At 40.3% G+C, this 22428-nt stretch overlaps 2 protein-coding genes across 2 annotated transcripts; both read right to left on the bottom strand.

The window, feature by feature from the left end:
• Window positions 1-1239: 1239 nt before the first annotated feature.
• LOC115747891 (probable LRR receptor-like serine/threonine-protein kinase At3g47570) lies at window positions 1240-9605 on the bottom strand. The gene is made up of 3 exons (XM_030684221.2): window positions 7079-9605; window positions 6607-6976; window positions 1240-1918 (listed from the first exon to the last, which is right to left on the bottom strand). Exons 1-3 carry the CDS (start codon window positions 9603-9605, stop codon window positions 1240-1242), a joined length of 3576 nt encoding a protein of 1191 aa, XP_030540081.2.
• A 9858-nt stretch (window positions 9606-19463) lies between these two features.
• Window positions 19464-21101, bottom strand: LOC115747889 (LRR receptor-like serine/threonine-protein kinase EFR). Its single transcript, XM_030684219.1, has one exon. The coding sequence runs from the start codon at window positions 21099-21101 to the stop codon at window positions 19464-19466; it is 1638 nt and encodes a 545-aa protein (XP_030540079.1).
• Between the last annotated feature and the right edge of the window lie 1327 nt (window positions 21102-22428).

Here is a 22428-nt window from a genome sequence, read left to right as displayed (position 1 = left end):
ATAAATTAGTCCTCCTGCTATTTTATTTAGGTTTCTAACCAACCTACCAAGAATGGTTAGTGGCGACTCTAAAGTAAAATCATTTGAATTAACCTAAGTTGTGATTTGGTAGGGCTTGGAAGAGTCCGTATTAGGTTAGTCTTTAATTAGCCTGATAATCCATTAACCTAAGTGTTAACCGATATTTTAGGTCGCGACAATGGCATGGTAAATATGCATGATGACATCTAAACTATAATGAAAATTGATCCAAAGATTGATAATGGTTAATATAAATTAAAAAAATTAATTCCTCAAATTCTAATTCCAAATTAAGAGTTATCTTAGCATTCAATTCCATTCTAGAACATGATTTGATGTCTTTTTGTAATTTTTTAATCAAATAAAAGAATAATAAACATTGAGTATAATACACCTTGGTATCCGAATTTACCGATTTAATTCGACTCATACCTAATGGTACGGGTTGGATGGGGAATTTTGTTCACGTCGTATCCAGAAGATTGAGTCATATGGTGAATTGAAGTATTAGGTTAAAGTCGTACCCAAATGTTATAGATTAGATGGTGAAATCCAATTTCATGAAATTGTCGATCCGATCCAAAGGGAGATGGATGTGATGAACAATTCCAATGTGCAGATGAGATCGTACTTTGGGGATGGAGTCGGATAGTCATCCTAATGTACATTTTCCTCGGGACTTAGACACAATGAGAGCTTGTATTATACTCAAGGTTCATTAGTAAATTGCTTGAATTAAAAACAAAACAATATAAGATAAAATAAGGTACAAAGTTCGGTTCGCCAAAGGGATTTGAAGTTGGCGAATTTTAAAGGGCAAATTTTCCCTATCCACAATGTTTACATTTTAAAAGATAAGCAATTCACAAAAATATCTTACGAGATATGCAACTTATTCAACAAGATATAACTGGAATCCAAATCAATTAATTTACGCCAGAAAACCTTATAGATAATGTCAAATAATCCAAATTAGGAAGCCAGATAAGATATCCAAAATTCAGAATTTTACCTTATTTTGCGGGATTACTTTCCTAATTCGACCTCAAACCGGCTTGCGATTCGAGCTCGGCTACCGAACCGATGGACTAAGAGGGAGGAGCGCACAACTAGGAGGGTCGGCAAGGATGGCTGTGCGGCTCCGTCAAAGCTGATTTTGCAGAAGGGAATTCATGTATCAACCTACCTAAAAAGAGCGGGGTAAGATGGAGACGGAGGTCACACCAGGTTATCCACCGGGAACAACGGACGCGGAACAAACTGACCAGAGTTGCGAGACAGACCAAAATCGACGTTCATCGGGTTTAGGGGGTTGACCACTCCTAACAGTGGATATCTAGCATTACCAACTGGTCTAACGTTGTCACCCGTATTCGGTAACACATTAATTCTAGGATTTTCAACTGTGTTTGGTATCCGATTTAACCCCATAGCGATCCCATCCACAACTTGTGGAAATCCGCTTACATTAATCGGGTTATTAAAACTACCAACTTCAATTCCATTCTGGTTCTGGCAGTTAGTGGTATCATCCCTTTGAAGTATTCTCACATCCGTAGGAGGAACTGCCTGTGTAGATCCTCGACCCCCGCTTGGGACCATAGGATTTATCGGCACTCCATCCGTGAGCAAGCTTGCTCCTTGGCTAAATGGTGATTGATTGGACGAACTAGGTTTATACACAAATTTCGTTACCATGTCGGTAATCAGAGGCTTAAGGACATAAGTAAGATGGTTCATCACGTGATCGACAAACTTATTTTGATTTTCCTCGAACACACTTTTCATGGTGGCCACCGCACCCACATCCGGTGCTAACTCCTTCCTTTGTTCTTCACTAAGTTCTCTTGGTATATCACATGGAGCTCCACTGAGAGTCACATTGACATTGTCCTGGCTATTATTCGACAATCACTAAGGAGAATGACTCTCGCCAGTGACGCTAGCTTGATTTCAGGTTTTTTGCCATAGCCCTTCCTCAGATCGAATCACAAATGGTCCCACCGGACGTGCCAAAAAGATGTTTCGCTAAAAATATCGGCTACAAAAGATCTTTCATTGACAAGCATAGAGCTCTAGGATTTATTGTTTTAAACGAGCTCTTGCAGCGATTCCGGACATGAAGTAAGTAAATGGAAAAAACGATAAACGGTGCGATAAGTAAAGTGCAGGAAAGGTAAATGCTTAATAAGATAAGTCGTAGAGCAAAAGATAGATTTGTTTGATTGATCGATTGAGGTCCTTTACAAAGAGATGTCGCCGACTATTTATAGGCAAGTACAAAATAAAACTGTTGTCAGCGGTTTCTTCATGTTCGCGTTACCCCAAAACTTTCGAATCTACCTTGGTAATTGCTCTCTTTATCCCTAAGATGGTTCAAATGCATACCCAACTGTTCCATATAACCATTGGTGCCACGTACCGGCATAATTGTGCCATCGACATTTCCCTTGAATCGGGCTCTGGTGCTGTATCTCGTCTGCCAATATTCACATCTTATTGGGCCTTATAACTCCCGTGGGCTTTATGATCAATTAAAGGCCCAAGCCAATTTTTGATGTCAACAATACAACTGTGATAAATTTATCCAAAGTAATTTTTTGATCACGAAAAATTCCCAAACTGGTGCACTTGTGACAAGTTTATTCGAAACTAATTTTTTGACTATTAAAAATCTCAAACTAGTATACATGTGATAAATTTACCACTGTTAATTTCTTTTAAATTGTGTTAATACTACGAATAATCCAAATTGGTATACTTGTGACAAGCATAGGGTAAATAACCTCAAACTGATACACCCGGCACTTGTCATGTGTCATCTAACTCAATAATTTGACAATAAAATTCAAGGAAAACCATTCGAAGGGTAAATTTGTCACATGATGTAGCAGTTTGAGGTTTACGGTGGTGAAAAATTCAACCAAATTCATTTAAAAGGAAATTAATTATGCGGAGAAGTTGATTCAAGGTTGAAGTTGTCTATTGTCAAATAAGTTACCTTGCTGCCCATACTCTAGAAATCAATTAAGCAGAGACGTCAAGTTCGATGAATGAGGCATGTGAGAAGACAATCCAAAAGATTAAGAGAATGTTCATGGTGATTCCATCTAAATGGAGTTGAAGGATCACTATTCAACTTCTTCATGGCATCGTTGAACCGGTAGTTTCAAGATCGAGGAGATTATCCGCGCTTTATGAAGCCATTGATAAGCTTCGCCTTGTTTGCCTTCTTGTAGATTGTGAGCCAAGAGAAAACTCGAAAAATCAAGTAGCAACACCAAGGAGCAGTCGTGAGAAGAAACTGCAACAGATGCAGGAGATGATAAAGAAGCTGAAAATTGAGAAGGCAAAGATGGAGAATATGTCGAAGAAGAGGGGAGAAGACGCTAAGCAGTAGGACAAGGAGCTTGACGTAAAAGAAATAAAGCAAGAGAAGCTTCGATATGAGCTTAAGAGATTGCAAAACAAATGTTGGCCCGAGGAAAAGAGGCTTTTGCCTTGGTGCAAGCATTGGAATAAATTGAAAAATACCAGAAAGCAAAGATTTAAAGAGACTTCAAATATTTGGAAGGCAAAATAGAAGAGAATTTGGTTTAAGCGATATTGTTAGAAATTAAACCAAATTCATTTCAAAGAAAGTTGCCGATTATGCGGAGATATTGTCGAATCAAGATTGAAGCTGTCGATTGTTGATCCATTACCTTGACGTCGATGTTAGTTCGGCTTCCAAGAATGGTGCACGATTTAAATAGTCTTTATAACATGCGTTGCTTTCAAAGAGTCTATTCGTATTTCTTTCTCTAGTTTAACACTTCGTAAATTTTCCGCCAGACCTTCTGTCGGTTTCTTTTGCTTATGTGATTTGCAAACTAAAACCGAGTGAAATAGCATGACAGAAGATATATTGAGTTGATCGACAATTTATTGATCTTTGTCAAAGAAATAGTAAATGTTTATCAACCCGATTAGGCGAATTATATATGCTGTGCAACTCCTTTGTTTTGGTTAAGGCTTTTTCATATCATGAATCCTACATTTGTTTTTTCACTTACAATTTTCGTTTCTTTCTCTTGGTCGGATAGGAGAATTGTTAATATTTTTTATTAAACGGAAGGGTACATATTAGATAGCCTTCGATTCGCGTTCATTTTGTCGCTGGCGAACTGCTGACCCCTTGGGAGGGGCCTCTCAAGTCTTTCGCTGCCAGGGTGCTGTAGAATGATCTCTTGAGCTCGTTGTAATGTCGACAGTGTTGCCACTGATTTGTTTCGTCCATTGTTTAATATGATCATCGGATCCATTTGCTCTATGTACCTTTAAAAAAATTATTTTTATTATTGAAAATATTATTTACTTTTTAAAATAAAAAATATTATTAATTTTTTTACTCCGGCGGCGATGATCGGCGACTAGCAGTGGTGGTAGGTGGCGGCAGTGGCGGTGACATGGTTGGGAGAGAGAGGCGCAGAAAATGAAAAGAGGCCGAAATGAAGGAGATATTGATATCGAGAGATTTCTACTCCTCAAAGAAAAGTAACTTTTTTTAACTCATGAAATTGGCTTAAAAATAACTTCAGAAGTACAAATTTGCTTCAGAAATAGAAATATAATATTGCATAATCAAATCCGTTTTTGCTTTAGAAGTTGTGTTACCAAATGGATTGCTGCTCTATGAGCCTTTCTAGAGGAGAAATTTATTTTCAGAATTGTCAACATGCACGCCATTAAAGTCTCAGTTGAACTGAAAATCATCTGACAGCATTTTGGATTTGACAATGGCCTCCCCTTTGGAAGGTCTCCTCCATGTTTTTCAGGATGTAGTTTCTAGACTTGTTGGTTCATTCTATGAACGCTGCCGTTTGATGTATGGACCGGGGATCCCCATTCAGGAAAATGCTTATGGGCAGAGGACTTAAAAGCAGGGTTCCTGGTCTTAGCACATACGGCATACGAGGGACGTCGTTACATTACAAATTCCGGTGGAATTAATAATCTGGCCGTCAAGAGAGTTGTTTGCCTCGCTGGTCTCTCCTAGTCTGTTTATAAGTGTGACTGTGATTCTCCTCTTTAGATTCTTTTGGACTGCAATTTAGGAGCTGTTAGCTGATCAATGGAAGGCCTCACTTCACTCTTGCAGTGTTCCTACCAAAACATCTTTGTACCATTCTTGCCATTGCTCTTCATTGATTGTTGTTCCTGGGTAGGGAAGGTGCAACCAACTTATAATCTCCCTGCGTCAGATGAAATTTCCTACACAAAATAAGGTCGCACGTCGGGAACGTACCATACCCCCGAGTCAATGGCAAATGCACCTGCGATAGTGAGGGGAAATATCGTAAATCTGAACCAATCACGATGTTTTCATAGTCAAATTTATGACGCAGCAATTCTTGTACATGACGAGTAAAAGTTTATCGAATTTTTTGTCTAGAGATTGTGGTGTTTCAGGTTTATGTCTTATCCAAACAAAAAAATATTGCCGAATGGGTTATATAATTAGAAAAATTCCCTATTCAAATTAGATTTTTTTTACAGAAATAAATTCCAATGTATCAATATGTATATCAACGATTCAAACACTCTTACATATCGAAGAAGATTCAGGTAAAACATGCGCTTCTTCGAGAATTAAAAAAAAAAGTCATTTTAAAATATGTATAATTCTCATTTTACATAGTTAGAAATCGAAATTCTTTCCACAAAATTTATTGATTTTCACTTTTCCTTTAATTATTACCATCGATTCGCTCTAAGTCAACCGGACTTCGGTTTAATCCTAACTGTGGCAAAAAAACAATCTATCAAGCACGATATTAAACAGAACATGAATACAAATGGACATTAGATTTACATAGTTTAGTGGATGTGACCTACTCAATGTGAAGAACAACACAAGGTTCCATTATATATCAAGTGAAACAATGCAAAATATCACCACAATCGAGTCTTTCAAACACTGTTAGTATTTTCCAACCCTAGGTACACCCAGTAATCTCAGTGTTTAGCCTCACACAATTGCTCGTGAAACAATCACTCAATATCACAAAGAAATAGACAAAATATTACCGAAAAAATTTAATCGATTTGAACATTCTCGGATTGCTTCAAGGCGTAATTTCTGAGGAAGCCGCCTCTAACGACTCCCTCCAAAGCATAAGGCATAAAAACCCACTCTACAACATGCCCCTCCTAACAAAAGTGGAATAATTCGTATATGAATCATGCAAAATTCAAATATCATAATTTGAGCCCTCTTCTAACGCTCCAAATTCAAGCACTACTTTCGAGTCCAACCTGCAAAAGGATTCGGATTTGAAGAAGGCGGTCACAAAATCCAATTCGGACTTTCCTTATACAGCCATACTCCTCCGCACATCGATTCAAATGGGTTTTCGATGGTGTTCTCAAACTCTAAACACATTTTAACATATATTACAAAAATGGCTCTGAACTGCGGGGCATATGCTAGCTTGATATATAATGAACATACGTGATTTATTCTCCACCCCGCTACACACTTTACATGTTTGTTTGCAACAGCATAAGCAAAGCTAAACATTTTGATGTAAACCCAATGCAAACAGTTTTTGTCTAATCTTTTGCAGCTGAGTTGCAACACCATTGATGCTCATCCGTCTTCCAGGCACTTCATTGGAACAAGTTACTCCAATGTCATATACCATAACCAAACACTCTTGAAATATGGTATCGCTTTCGGAAAGCCAATGATGACGATTGTTGGGGTTGAAACGACTCTCCCTTTCTAGAAGCAGGATGTGATCCGTAATTTCCAATGCTTGTCCAGGCAAAGCTGCCGCGACAAAACTATGCAGAGTGAAATTGTCTCTGAATTTGTCTTCGGTGGGACTCAATCCGGTGAACATCTCTAGTAAGAGGATGCCGTAATCGTAGACGTCACCTTCTCTCGAGACCTCGCATCCCATTGCATATTCTGCAATGCATTTAGATCATAGTGCATATGAAATTGGGAGCGCCAATCATAAAAAAAGAATGTGGAGCTCAATATCATTAGAATAGAAAGTGGAGAGATTACCTGGTGGCGCGTAACCAATTGTCCCTCTTAGACCCACAGAGCTCATTTGATTAGCTACGGTATCAAGGGACCATCCAAGGATAAACTTTGCCAATCCAAAGTCACCAACATGGGCAACCATCTGAGCATTCAAGAGGACATTGCTTGGCTTTAAATCACAATGAATGATGGGAATGTGGCACTGGTTATGAAGATAATCAAGTGCAGAAGCAACATCAATAGCAATATTTATCCTCCGAATGAAATTCACTTTTTTCGGAGGCTCGTTTCCAAGAGAGGGCGTTGCTTTTTGGTGTAACCACTGTTCCAGGCTTCCGTTGTCCATGAAGTCATATACTATGGCCTTAAAATCATTTCCTTGATAATCAATACCCGAGCAAACTGTCGGTATCTTCAAAAGATTTCGGTGTCCGATGTTCTTTAGTACCTCACACTCAACTATGAAGCTCTTCAGAGCACCGCGGCCCACTAAATGAAGCACCTTCACCGCAACGGTAGTCCCACTGTCCTCAAGTACCCCCTTGTAAACAGAACCAAAGCTTCCAACACCGACTAGATTGGTTGAAGAAAAACCATCGGTTGCTTTTAGGAGTGCTCCATAAGATACGTTCGAACATAAAACAGCAACAGAACTTGAAACTGGTTCTTGTACTCGCCTCTTCCCCCAACAGAGATATAGAATAGCAAGAACTAGAGCACTTCCGAGAAGGCCACAAATAACAACAGCAGACAATTTCAATACATGGACTTCTCGACTCTTGGAGCTACTAGAGACGCATTTAGGAAGCTGAAATTTGGGCAATCCACCACAAAGCTTAGCATTTCCAATAATTGAAACACCGGTAGCATTGTCAAAGACTCCTCCACGTGGCAGCGTGCCTTCAAAATTATTGTAAGACAAATTCAGCACCTTCAAAGAATGAAATGCCTCCAAGAACTGTGGAATCTCCCCAGAAAAATTGTTGTGTGAAAGATCTAGTTCTTCAATGCCTCTTAACGCCCTCATCGATTGAGGAATGGACCCGTGGAAGGAATTTCCCCCAATCCTCAATGATAGCAATGCGACACAATCACCTAAACTATTTGGAATTTCACCCCCTAAAATATTTTCAGAGATGTCCAATGTGGTCAAAAATCTCAAGTTGCCTACTTCCATGGGTAGAACTCCAGTAAGGCGGTTACGAGACAAGTCCAAAAGGATGGCCGGTGATGAAATACCCATAATATTTGGGGGTATGGTACCACCGAGATTATTACTAGAAAGATTGAGAAGGTTCAAAAATTGGCGGTTGGACAATTCTGAAGGGATTTGATCTTGAAAGTTGTTCCCGGCCAAAGATAGTTCATTCAACTTTGTTAGATCTCCTAGAGAAGGTGGAAGTGTTCCTCCCAGGTGGTTGTCATTTAACTGCAGAACTGTCAAATTTCGTAGGTTCCCCAAATTTGAGGGAACAACACCAGAAAACTCGTTTCTCCCAATACTCGGTACTTCGAGGTTCACAAGATTTTCAATTTGTCTGGGAATTTCTCCAAATACTAGATTCTCCGTGGTACTAAATATTGTGAGGGTGATGGATAAGTTACATATGCATTTAGGCAGCTCTCCACCGAAATAGTTGAAAGAAATAAGCAATTCCTCTAACTTCGTGGCGTTTGTCAGAGAGCAAAGGAAATTTAGGTCTTGGGGCTTTCCATACCCGAGCTGATTTTCAAAATTGGTGAACAGTTGAAGCTCGTGCAGATTTTCCAAAGAAGGCATTTTACCTGAAAGCTTGTTCGTTGAAAGTTGAAGTGCCTCTAGCTTAGTGCAATTTGATATTGAAGGAGGAACCTGTCCCTCAAATAGGTTCCCGGCAATGCTAAAAAACTGAAGATTTGGAAGAGTAAAGCCTATGTCTGCAGGAAGACTCCCTCGAATTTGGTTGGTTCCTACATCGAAGATAGTTAAAGAAGAGAGATTGAGAAGTCCAGTTGGAATTCGATCGGACAGTTTGTTTTCTCCCACAGAAAATTTTCGCAATTTCAGCAGGTGGCCTAGGACTGGAGGAATGCTCCCATCCAAGTTATTTCGTGCAAGAGCAAGCAACTCTAGTGAAGACAAGTTCCCAATGGAAGAAGGCACACTCCCAGTAAGATTATTTATAGACAAAGAAAATCTTCGTAGATTCAATAATGAACCGACTTGTGCAGGAATTTTGCCGGTTAGTTGGTTGTAGCCAAGAACGAGGCTGACAAGGTCAGAGCAAGCTGATATGTTTTCAGGAATCTCACCGACCAATGAATTGTCCTTTAGCCATAAGATTCGTAGGTGGTGCAACCGGTTGATTTGCGGAGGGATTTCATGATCGAAGTTGTTGTTTCCAAGCCACAATTCTCTCAAGAAGCTGAGGTTCCCAATATGAGGAGAGATCGACCCAGAGAGTTTCTGTGAGTGTAAGTCCAGTGCCGTGACCCTTTGGTGCCTGCGACCGCACGTGATACCACGCCACTGGCACAACCCCACGCTATCATTCCACGAGCTGAGCATACCGAGAGGATCCTCGATTAATCCAGCCTTAAATGCGAGAAGAGAGAGTTTGTCGGTTTCGTTTGTGGTAGTGGAGATTTGGGTAAAGCACAAAGCAAGCACGATCCCAACAAGGAAATGACACGATTGAAACTCTGCAAAGCTAATGTTTCGACGTTCCATAACTTGAAAACTGAAAAGAAAGAAGAGATATTGGTACGTGCTAACTCAACTGACAGTGAGGAGATTTATAAATTATAAGGAGGTGACCCTATTTGAGGTGGCTGCTAGTGAAGGAGACTTGTCAACCATCAATGACGGACTTATTCAAAAAGCATTAGTAGCCACATCCTTGTTTAAAGCATCAGTGGCCACATCCCTGTGGATGTGGCTACTAATGCTCTTGAGGGAACCTCACTCGTTGATTCCATGAAATGTGCATGCCTCTGAGCCAAACATGACGTTGGTTCGTAGCAGGACGTTGGCGTATTTCGTGTCCTATCTCGTATGCATTACAAGTTCAAAACGTAGTGTTGTTGTATCTAGTTCTTCGAATAACTGGTTACGATGAAGTCACGTACGAATTAAAAACGGACAAAAAAACAAAGGGAAGGGGCATGGACGGGCGACGCCTTGGGCTCGTTTTATTCAAGTCCCAGGTGGACAAGTGGATATGAAAAGGAATGACGTGCTGAGAAGGAGTCCTTAACCAACACAAGAAGCTGAAGGTGGAAAGAAGCTGCTGCAAAACAATTTATCCATTGGAATGAAGAGAAATACAATCTAAAAGGGGCTTTGCTAGCATAATAGTATGTTGTAAGTCATAAATTCTTGAATGAATGGACCTCGTACTAATTTTAGATTGATTATTATTCATGTTTTTCTAGCTTAAAACAAATTATTATACTCACAGTTATCTCAAAACTATTACATAGTCAATTCTCAATCCAGAACTATTATTTGCACCTCCCATTGCGTTTCGAATTTTCTTCTGCCGACAAATTAAACTATGAAGAAGGCCGTTTCATCTCCAGTTGGCTCGTTTTCTTTGATTTGGGCATTGATGTCGACAATTGTGGACTTTTCAAGTATTTTGAAGTTTCCAATGGATGATGGACAACCCATCTAGATGGCTTCCCAATTGTTGACTTGAAGTCAACCAATGCCGTGCTTAACTGGAAAGGCTGATTGATGACCAGGCGTGATTTATTAGCAGGTCATCGTCATTGACGACTATCACTTGACTGACAACAGCTTAATCAGTCATAATCATCTCACGGTTATTTCAATATGAATAGTAACTTTCTAAGGAGGGAAATTGACTTTCGACCTATTTATAATTAATAATTTCTCTACGTGATTAGTACCCTTCGTATAAAAATTAGGTAAGTGATTACACTTAGTGATGAACTCAAAGTGTCACTATGGCAAGAAAGATTTATACTAAGCCGTTCTTTCAACATAGTAAAACAATACCAGCATGTGCCCTCTAACCTAACAAGAATTTATACTTGAAAGCAAAATAAATATGACATTAGATGATTATAACGGTTATCCACTTTATTCCTTAATTTATTCAACATTTTATTTGTATCCATGCCCTTAACTTTTATTGTACATCTACATTTCTCTATAAGAATTTTCATCTGTTAAACAAAATACCGACATGTGAGAAAATCCACGGACTAAACTTACATTTTGGATTTTTATTTAAGTGGTCATCACTATATTAGATCCTACGTAAATAAGTATGAACTACATTTTATACTAAGAGGAATGATTATATGACTTTCTTCAGTTTACTGTGAGATTAACATCATGTTTAAGGCTACAAGAAATATAAATAATAAATAATCAGAAATTATTGTGAGATCCACTTCTTAAAGAATGTGTGGCTCAAAATATGCTATTATTCTCATGGTTGCCCTTGCAAAGCCCTTATAATAATCTGATTTGCTTCTGCGTAAAAATACCCACTAATTTTGTTCACATACAGAACACATAACATTAAGCCAAAACCTTATTTGAAGTTACACAACTAAACTCCTGAGATGGCAAGACTGTGTACTGCCGTACAAGAAAAGGCACATCCATTCTTTCAATGGGCCCAATCAAGAAGACAGAATCCAACCTCTAATAATCTCTCCAAGTCAAAACGACGCCCAATTCTTGCAGTGCCGGATACGGACTAAGTCAAGCCTTCTCTGCATAAATGCGCGTCCATAACGACATTTCGCTAAATTACCAATTTCGAAATTGACAATCTTAACTAGTCTTGTCGCCCGTGCTCTGCACGGGGATTTTGTTGGCCATTGCTTAGAAAAGCAAGACAACCGGAAACAACAACGAAAAATCGTATTGCCATCACTTTCACAGCATCACAAGTGCAATTGTTTAAGATAAATGATGATTTCGACCATAGAAAAAAATAAACGGTACGAACTGTAGTGTAGGTTTTCTTTTATGGACATATGTTGATTGTTTCCCATGGATGTAATTTGATTCTTTAGTTATGCGTTTTGTGTTTGCCACACTATACTAATAGTGACGGTTATTAAGCAGGGGATCGGTAACGCAGTTCATGCGCAGCAAGTGAAAGGGTCATAGGACCATTCCGACATATAAACCACACTAAGAAACTCAGAGCTATCATAAAGTAAAAGGAGAGAAAAATCCTCCCAACCAAAAAAGGATCAAATCATGTACAATCTGCACAGGGAAGGATGAAAAACCGAACGAGTTCAATTCTCCTTCCCCATCTTGAGGGGCCCATTCGGACAGAACAAAACAAATAGTTTAGAGGCCCAATTGCACAAAGAAGGATTTATTGAAGGATGTGATTAAACATTTCGTATCTGTTCAAAGACTTCTGGTGCCTCCTTCTCAATGATTTAGTACCAATTAAAATTGTTAAATGCATTAGAGAATACTTCACGGAGATATCAAATGTTTGTTGGAAGCCGGTCTTTCTCTATTAAGTCAGCATGCGAGGTAATCAATGGGGCATACAATCAAGAACATGATAGTGTATGGTCCACTAATTGGAAGTGGAAGGGACCTCAACATATTAGAACTTTCTTCTGGCCAGTTGCTCATAAACGACTATTGACTAATGGATTGAAGATGTCTTGCAACTTGGGGAGAAATCCATATTGCTTGAAATGTTAGTCTCATGTGGAAATAACTTTACATATTCTAAGGGATTGTCCAATTATCCATACGATATGGCTTGAGTTTATCCCACAACAGTATTCGGGAGAATTCTCCTCAACAAATTTGTCGCAATGGTTGAATTCAAATCTCATAAATAAAAGGGTGATCCAATTTTCATCATGATGTGAACATAATTTTTTAAGTAGGTGTATGGCTTTTTTGGTAATGGAAAAACAAGCCACTTTTCCAGGACAACTTTGTTTTCCTTTTGAATCCAGCAAAAGTAATTGGATCTCACGCAAAGGAAATTACTAAAGCTTCGTATGTGAATAACTCGACGTTCAGAGGATAATGCACTTTTCCTATTTTGATTAGATGGGACACTTTACCTTTCGGGTAGATTAAATTGAATACTGATGGGGCTTTAAAGGCAACTAGGGACTTGCTAGTGTAGGAGGTTATTAATAAACTATAAGGGTGATTGGCTTGGTGGTTTTGCTGCATTCATAGGAATATATTCGTACACACGAGCGAAACTTTTTGCATTGTGGTTGGGACTCAACTTTCCAAAACAACTTTATTTTCATAAGATCATGATTGAAAACGACTCTAAAGCTCTTGTTAGTCCAGAGCTTATGCTTGAGGATGTTAGCCCTAATTTTATTAAAGATATCATAAGATTGTTGCATGCTAGCAATGATTTGCTTAAAGATATCATAAGACCGATGCACTCTCACTGAGTTTAGAGTGCAACATAAGTTTTGGGAAGGAAGTCCCTTTGCTTACTGACTCGCAAATCTTAGAATCGATAAGCACTTGGGTACTTGATTCTTTCCATTACCTCCTAGAAATTTCATGTCTTATTAGTTGATAAAATAGAGATAATAGATTCACGATATTAATTTTTTGCATTCTGCTTTAACCCTTTTTCTATAAAATGAAAAGAAAAGATGTTCATTCCCCTCGTGATGACCTGATGACAAATTGGGCAACAGTATTAAGTTCCAGAGACCTCGGTGAACCATGTGTGACTAGGAATAATATAGAACTTAATAATAATGGAGATAAACACAAAATGAAATCAAGGACGTATTACACAAAAATTCATATGTGGCAATATACAGTCTATCTATCTCATGGAGTATGACCGCCGGCAGCTAAATTGCCGGACCGGCAGCTACCCCCATCCCTTCCTCCTCCCCCCTTCCGTTTGGGGGACTTGGAAAGCCAATTAGAGGCAAGAGTCTCGTTTCGGCGGACTTTCGCTACCCAATCTTGCAGCTTAATTAGCTTCACGTAGACAGTGGGCTAAGGACCCTTCATTTTGTTGAGCTAGAAGGTTCTTCCACTCCCACAAAGAGCTGCCGAAGGGCCATGGGTTCTGATTTACGTTTGATAAGCCAGCATCTACTGATAAACTATCAGTCCGCGAGTGTATGCGCAGATCAGTTCTGGGACTTAGAGTTCTTTCCTCCCGCAGAGTCGACAGAGAACGAAACCTGTGATGATCGTCCCCCGTGAGTCTCGACATAATCCCGCGACCAAACCCTCAGGAGTGCCGTCGAGCCAAGAGCAAATCCAGGTTGAATTTCCAGATTCCTTGCGCCGGTAGCGACCACTGCCCAGGTAAGGCTTTTCCTTTATCTTGCTGACGTTTCACATGCGGGAGTCATTCATTGCAATTGCCGTTTAACAGCGAAGCGTAGTAAACAACTAGCGCCATTTAGGCCAACGATGGTGGAAAACATGGTAAATTATCATTTTTATGATTATTTCAATCAAGTTTATTTTATTCAAGTTCATGAATTAATAAATAATAAAAGAGAGCCTAGAATGAATTTACACTAAAAACATTAAGCTCAGTAAAATAACTTCTTCTTTTTTCTTATGGATTCACGATTAGATTTTTTTTTTTTTTGGCTGGTTAGGTGTATTAATTTTAGGATGGTTGGGTATATGACTTATATATATATATTTTTTTAATAAATTTATATTTTGGCTCCTAATTTATTGAAAAATATTTAAAATTGACAATGTCCGTGTCAAGATGCTGAATCCGCATGTCGCTGACTTGTCTGGAGCGCTCACCATGTTTTTGATTTTTGACACGTATTGACCACGTGCGGTCGCGTGTTGGATCCGTGTTGGTATCTAACATAGGTCCGACATCGATACGAAGGCTCCGGGAGAGTGTCCATGCTTCCTCTACCAGTTTTTGTGTTTGGCTGTGGCGGTCAAGAGAGGATTCGGTTGTAAACCCTCTTGACTGAGTATGTACCCTGTTTATTGTCAGTCCATATCAACCCATCACCTCCTAAACATGGACTTGATAGAGGTGGACATTATCTCTTGAACTATGTTTCATCATATAACTCCTGCAATTCTTGTTCATTTCACCAATTGGTTTCTCTGTCTATCAATTCCGCTACTACACAGGGGTCCTCTCTGTTTACCCTAAAGCTCCTATGGATCTTAATGCTCTCACCATCCCCAACAGCCCATCTACATTCTGATTTAATTGCATCTCTCCCCACTGTTATGCTTTGCCAACCCCAAGAAGGTCTAGAGCCTTTTTATGCCTTCAATAAATCACAATCCGAGAAATAGATCCCTTTCAAGAGCCTGCTCCATAAAGCTGATGGATTTTGTGCAAGTCGCCAACCTTGCTTTCCTTGCATAGATTTGTTAAAGGAAACAAGGTCTTTAAAGCCCAATCCTCCCTCGACTTTCCTATTTTTGAAAGCTTCCCATTTATTCCGCTGCATGCCTGACTTATTGTGAGTGCACTAGGGGCGATGCAAAGAGAGAGAGCTGTCGCGAAAGGGCTTTGCTCCTGTAATTGAAGGAAAACTTTTGCAAAACTATCTCGATTTCTTTCATTGTTCTCGATGTTTGGCATCACTGAATGCTAAAGCACCGCTAACTAATGTTGATATCAACAGTTCCTCATTTGACGCTAAAGCTATTTGCTGTCCGAGCCAAAAAGAAACCAATTCATTGGGCATGAACAACTTATGATCCTGTAAATATGTTACCAAGTCAACAAAAAAACATGTAAAACGAAATGTTGATTACTAGGCCAGTTTTGAGGACGAGTCATCACGCATAGCGTGATGACCCAATTTGCACATTTATGTCACCTGTATGAATAGCAGAAAAAGGCAGAAATCCGGCAGTAAACGCACCGAAAAAGTAGACATATCAGAGAAAGAATGGAACATATGTATGTGCCATTTATGTGGTCCTTTTTCAAGTGTGACGACACAATTTGTACATTTATGTCGCCTATATGAATCGCAGAAAAAGACGGAAATCCGGCGTTAAATGCACCGAAAAAGTGGAAATATCAGAGAAAGAATGGAACATAGGCATGTGACATTTATGTCGTCCTTTTTCACACTGCATCTCTTCAGAGAAGAAGAATTAGATTGGGCCCTTGCATTGCATGGAGAAAGTGACCCTACTAAGGTTGAACGTGGGAACCGCCTCGATAACCAATGCCCAGCTTCAACAATTGAGGTGCAAACACAAAATATGGGCTAAGGCGTCGGGGTTTATGAAACGCATTTTCCGTCCGATGACTAAGTCGGTAATCGTCGATAAGTTTCTAATCAAAATATGCATAAGAATTTGAGATTGTTAAAGTGACCATCATCTGATAAATTACTAGCTAAAAGCTCTCATGTGAGTGTGTCACGTGGCTTAACCTAACGCGAGCTTTACCCACTTTTGTCTATCATCATCAAAGTTTTTTTTTTTTTTTTGATGACCCAGGGAACCCCCGCACGGTCGGCAACCGGGGGTAAACCCAGAGGGGCAACACGTGCTAGCCACCACACACGTGCCACCGGGTAAGTCATCCTGCGACGCCCCTGGGATTCGAACACTCGACCTTTTGCGAGAGGAAGAGTGCGCGAACCCGCGGCGCCACCCAGGTGGGTGGTTATCATCATCAAAGTTAATCACCATTGAACTCAACAAATTAATGAACACATGGATTTCAATGATGTGCTCTACAATTGATGCATATTCGCCTATCTTTAAGTAAAACAAACGCCACATCAAGCGGACCTTATTGATCGCAAAGGACTTCCCGTATATATGTTCGAAATGGCATTCGTCAATCTCACAATGGTCTTCTCTTCCACAATGTTATATGTAACATTACGAGATAAAGTCTGCCAAAGAACACCTAACTCTTGTGTATCTAGCAATTCATAATTAGCTTGCTTTATTGACTCTGTCTTTTCCCCCAAAAAGGGTAAGTGCATGTTTCTCTAGTAATATATAGCCTAGAAATATAAATCTTTCCAACAAAATTCGTTGATTTTCACTTTTTCTTATTATATCGCTATCGATTCGCTTCAAGTCAACCAAGACCAGGTTTAATACCAATTGTTGTGAAAAACAAGCGATCTAGCACGATATTAAATAGAACGCAAAAATAGATCGGGCACTTGATTTACATGGTTTAGTCGATCTAACTTGCTCAATGGGGAGAACAATACAAGGTTCCACCATATATCAAGCGATACAAAGGAATGTACAATCACAACCGAGTCATTCAAACAATGTTAGTGTCTCCAAATCCCAGTTAAACCCAATAATCCCAGTGTTTAGCCTCACATAATTGCTCGTGAAATAATCACTCGATATCACATAGAAATAGACAAAATCTCACCCAAAAAAATTAATTGGTTTGAACATTCTGGAATTGCTCTGCACATTAGGCATGACGACTCACTCTAAAACAAAAGGCATAAGGACACACAATGCAACATTCACCATCATGCAAAACCCAAATATCATAATTTAAGGGCTCTTTTCATGCTCAAAATTCCAACACCACTTTCGACACCAACATGCAAAAGGATTCGGATTTGAAGAGGGGGTCACAAAACCCAATCCGAACCTTTTTGTATACAGTCAGACTTTCTCGCACTTCGAATCGGGTCGGATTTTGTCTCTGTTCTCAAACTCTAGATAAATTTTAACAGATATTACAAAAAGGTCTCTAAATATGAGGAATGACAATTGACTTTAGTGTCTAATGTAGAAACATGATTGATTCTCTATTTTGCTACACATTTTTCATATATGTTTGCACTAGCATAAGCAAACCTAAATATTTAAAAGGAGAGAGAGGTTAAGAAGTTATCATATCACCCACAAGTAGTTCATCTTGTTCATGTAAGCCTATTGCAAAGAGTTTCCGCCTAATCTTTTGCAGTTGACTTGAGACACTATTGCTGCTCATCCGTCTTCCAAGCATTTCATAGGAACAAGCTACTCCAATATTATATATCATAACCAAACACTCTTGGAATATGCTATCGCTTTCGAAAAGCCAATGCTGAGGACTGTTGGGGTTGAAACGACTCTCCCTTTCTAGAAGCATAACGTGATCCGTAATTTCCAATGCTTGTTCAAGCAAAGCTGCCGCGACAAAACTATGGAGAGTGAAATTATCTTTGAATCTGTCGTCGCTTGGACTCAATCCTGTGAACATCTCTAGTAAGAGGATGCCGTAATTGTACACATCACCTTCTCTCGAGACCTCGCATCCCATTGCATATTCTGCCATGCATTTAGATCATAGTGCACATGAAATTGGGAGCACCAATCATAGAAAGAATGTGCAACTCATATCATTTTAATAGAAAGTGGGGAGATTACCTGGTGGAGCGTAACCAATTGTCCCTCTTAGATCCACAAAGCTCATCCGATTAGCTACGGTGTCAAGGGACGATCCAAGGCGGAACTTCGCCAATCCAAAGTCGCCCACATGTGTGACCATCCGAGCATCTAAGAGGACATTGCTAGGCTTTAGATCACAATGAATGATGGGAATATGGCACTGGTGATGAAGATAATCCAGGTCAGAAGCAACATCAATAGCGATATTTATCCTCCGAATGAAATTCACTTTTTTCGGAGGCCCGTTTTCATGAGACGGCGTGGCTTTTTGGTGCAACCACTGCTCTAGGCTTCCATTGTCCATGAAGTCATATACTATGGCCTTAAAATCATTTCCTTGATAATCAACACTTGAGCAAACTGTCAGTATATTCAAAAGATTTCGATGTCTGATGTTCTTTAGTACTTCACACTCAACTATGAAGCTCTTTAGAGCACCGCGACCCACTAAATGAAGCACCTTGACTGCTACCACAACCCCATTGTCCTCAAGTACCCCTTTATAAACAAAGCCAAAGCTTCCAACACCGACTAGATTGGCTGAAGAAAAACCATTAGTTGCTTTTCGGAGTGTTCCATAAGATACGTTTAGAGATAAAACAACAATGGAACTTGAAACTGATTCTTGCACTCGCCTCTTCCGCCAGCAGAGATATAGAATAGCAAGAACCAGAGCACTTCCAAGAAGGCCACAAACAACAACAGCAGACAATTACAATACACAACTTCTTGACTCTTGGAGCTACTGGAGATGCATTTAGGAAGTTGAAATTGGGGCAATCCACCACAAAGCTTAGTGTTCCCGACAATAGAAGTAGCAGTAGCATTCTCAAAGACTCCTCCACGTGGCAACATACCTTGAAAATTATTGTAAGACAAATTCAGTTCTTTCAAAGAACGAAATACCTCCAAAAACTGTGGAATTTCCCCGGAAAGATTGTTGTGTGAAAGATCCAGTTCTTCAATTCCGCTTAACAATCTCATCGATTGAGGAATCGACCCATGAAAGGAATTTCCCCCCATCCTCAATCACACCAATGCAACACAATCGCCTAAACTATTTGGAATTTCACCTCCTAACATGTTTTTTGAGATGTCCAATGCGGTCAAAAATGTCAAATTGCCTACTTCCACAGGTAGAACTCCAGTAAGGCGGTTACGAGACAAGTCCAAAAGTATGGCCAATGATGAAATACCCATAATTTTTGGGGATATGGTACTACTAAAATTGTTACTAGAAAGATCGAGCCGGTTCAAAAAGTGGCAGTTAGACAGTTCTGAAGGGATTTGACCTTGAAATTTGTTCCCACTCAAATTTAGTATAGTCAACTGGGTTAGATTTCCCAGAGAAGATGGGATTGTCCCTTCCAGGTAGTTATCGAACAACCTCAGAATTGACAAATTTCGTAGATTCCCCATATTTGGGGGGAGAACACCTGATAAATTGTTTTGGCGCATATGCAATACTTCGAGGTTCAGAAGATTATCAATCTGTCTAGGAATTTCTCCAAACATTGGATTAAAACTCACATCAAACCCTCTAAGGGTGGTGGATAAATTACCTACGCATTCCGGCAGCACTCCGCTGAAGCTGTTGTAAGCGATAGACAATACCTCTAACTTAGTGGTGTTTGTCAGTGAGCAAACGAAATCCATGTCTTCAGGTTTTCCTTGCCCGAGCTGATTTTCGAAAATGATGAAATATCGAAGCTCGTGCAGATTTTCCAAAGTGGGCATTTTACCTGAAAGTCTGTTTGTTGCAAGTTGAAGTACTTCTAGTTTTGTGCAATTTGATATTGACGGAGGAACTCGTCCCTCAAATAGGTTCGAGGTAATGCTAAAAAACTGAAGATTTGGAAGTGCAAAGCCTATGTCTGCGGGAAGACTCCCTCGAATTTGGTTTTCTCCTATATCGAAGTTAGTCAAGGAAGAGAGATTCAAAACTCCAAATGGAATTTGACCGGACAGTTTGTTTCCTTCCACAAAGAAGTATTGCAATTTCGACAGGTGGCCTAGGGCCGGAGGAATGCTCCCACCCAAGTTATTTCGCGTAAGATAAAGCCTCTCTAGAGAAGATAAGTTCCCAATGGCAGAAGGCATGCTCCCAGTAAGATTATTTGCATACAAAGAAAGAATCCGTAGATTGGATAATAAACTGACTTGGGTAGGAACTTTCCCGGTTAGTTGGTTGAATTGAAGCACAAGGATGACAAGGTCAGAGCAAGCTGTTATGTTTTCGGGGATCTCACCGACCAATGACTTGTAGTCCAGCCGCAGGATTCGTAGGCGGCTCAACCGGCTGATTTGCGGAGGGATTTCATGATCGAAACTGTTGTTTGCAAGCCACAATTCTCTCAAGAAGCTAAGGTTCCCAATATGAGGAGAGATCGACCCAGAGAGTTTCTGCGAACGCAAGTCCAATATCGTGACCCTTTGATGCTTGTGACCACATGTGACACCATACCACTGGCAGAACCCCACGCTATCATTCCATGAGCTGAGCACGCTGAAAGGATCCCTGATTATTCCATCCTTAAATGCGAGCAGGGAGAGTTTGTCGGTTTCGTTTGTGGTGGAGGAGACTAGGGTAAAGCACAACGCAAGCACGATACCAACGAGGAAATGGCATGATTGAAACTCTGCAAAGCTAATGCTTCGAGGCTCCATAACTTGAAAACTAAGAAGAAAGAAGAGAAATCGGGACGTGCTAACTCAGCTGGGCGTGAAGAGATTTATAAATTATAATGAGGTGGCCCATTGTGAGGCACCCACTAATGGAGGAGACATGTCAACCATCAATCATGGACTCAATTTAAAGCATTGCTCCTTGCGGGACCGCACGCGTTGGTTCCATGGAATACGCATGCCTCTGAACCAAACATGACATTAGTTCGTAGCAGGACGTGGTGTAATTCGTGTCCTATCTTGCAAGTATTACAAATTTAAAACGTTGTATTCTTGTATCTAATTCTTCGGTTACGATGAAGTCACGTACGAATTGAAAAGAAGCAAAAAAACACAAGGGGAAAAGGCACGGACGGGCGTTGCCTTGGGCTCGTTTTATACAGGTACCAGTCGACCAGCAGATAAGAAAGGAGTGACATTCCTTAACCAAAACAAGAGTAATCATTCGTGGAATGAACAGGTATCGGGCATCGATCACTCACATGTCGACTCCGCAGAAGGATTTGCAGCTCTCACTGCGTAAAATCGCAACTACTTTTTTCCCATTCATCACCATCGTTCTTACCACATTGACGACAGGTCCTCAATTTGTGAACACTAGACACTGCGCACCATTTACTCTCACCTGATCAACAAATACTTCTCCTGAAGGAGGAAAGAAGCCCCATGAAATATAGTTTTCTCCAAGTGCCCCGTGCGTCCTAAACCCGGCCAGAATTAACAAAACACAACTGGAGAGGGCTCTGAACTGAAAGCTGTTATTCTAAACGGAATTTAATTGGGTCATGGAGTTGGGACATCGGACAAGAAGATCCAGGTTTGCTTTCTGAGGCCACATCGTTCTCACATTGTTTTCCCATTTTCTGTCACCTCTCGCATTCGTTGAAAATTCTGGCTGTACAGTAGGAGAGATTTGCTTGGCCATTTGAAGCGAAACGTGTTGAGCATGGAGCGGGTGTACGCGGGGAGTGCCCGGTTAGGTTGCAGAAGACCGCTCTCACGACCTCACGTTCGTGAAGCTACCCCGTAGGGGGCCCGTGTGGTCAGTGTGGGGCGGCGTCCACCTACGCCCATGCACACGTTCCCGTTCCACTGTGACTTCAACTATTGCTACTCCCTCGATCCGATCGAAACCTTTGCGAAGGTAACATGAAAAATCATGAGAGAAGGAAGGTGCTTGCGGGGGAAGAAGGCATGTCCCTTGCGAAGGATTCAATCCAGCCAACCCCTCCCCTCCTATTGTCAACGAATTCCCACTATGTCCCCCACAACCCAAAACCACCCCCACCGCCCCCCAACTACTTTGGAA

This window comes from Rhodamnia argentea, chromosome 2 (genome assembly GCF_020921035.1).
Source record: "Rhodamnia argentea isolate NSW1041297 chromosome 2, ASM2092103v1, whole genome shotgun sequence".
In the NCBI taxonomy this organism is placed as follows: Eukaryota; Viridiplantae; Streptophyta; class Magnoliopsida; order Myrtales; family Myrtaceae; genus Rhodamnia; species Rhodamnia argentea.
The sequence above is the reverse complement of the archived record's forward strand: the minus strand, read 5'-3'. Positions and strand labels throughout refer to the sequence as shown.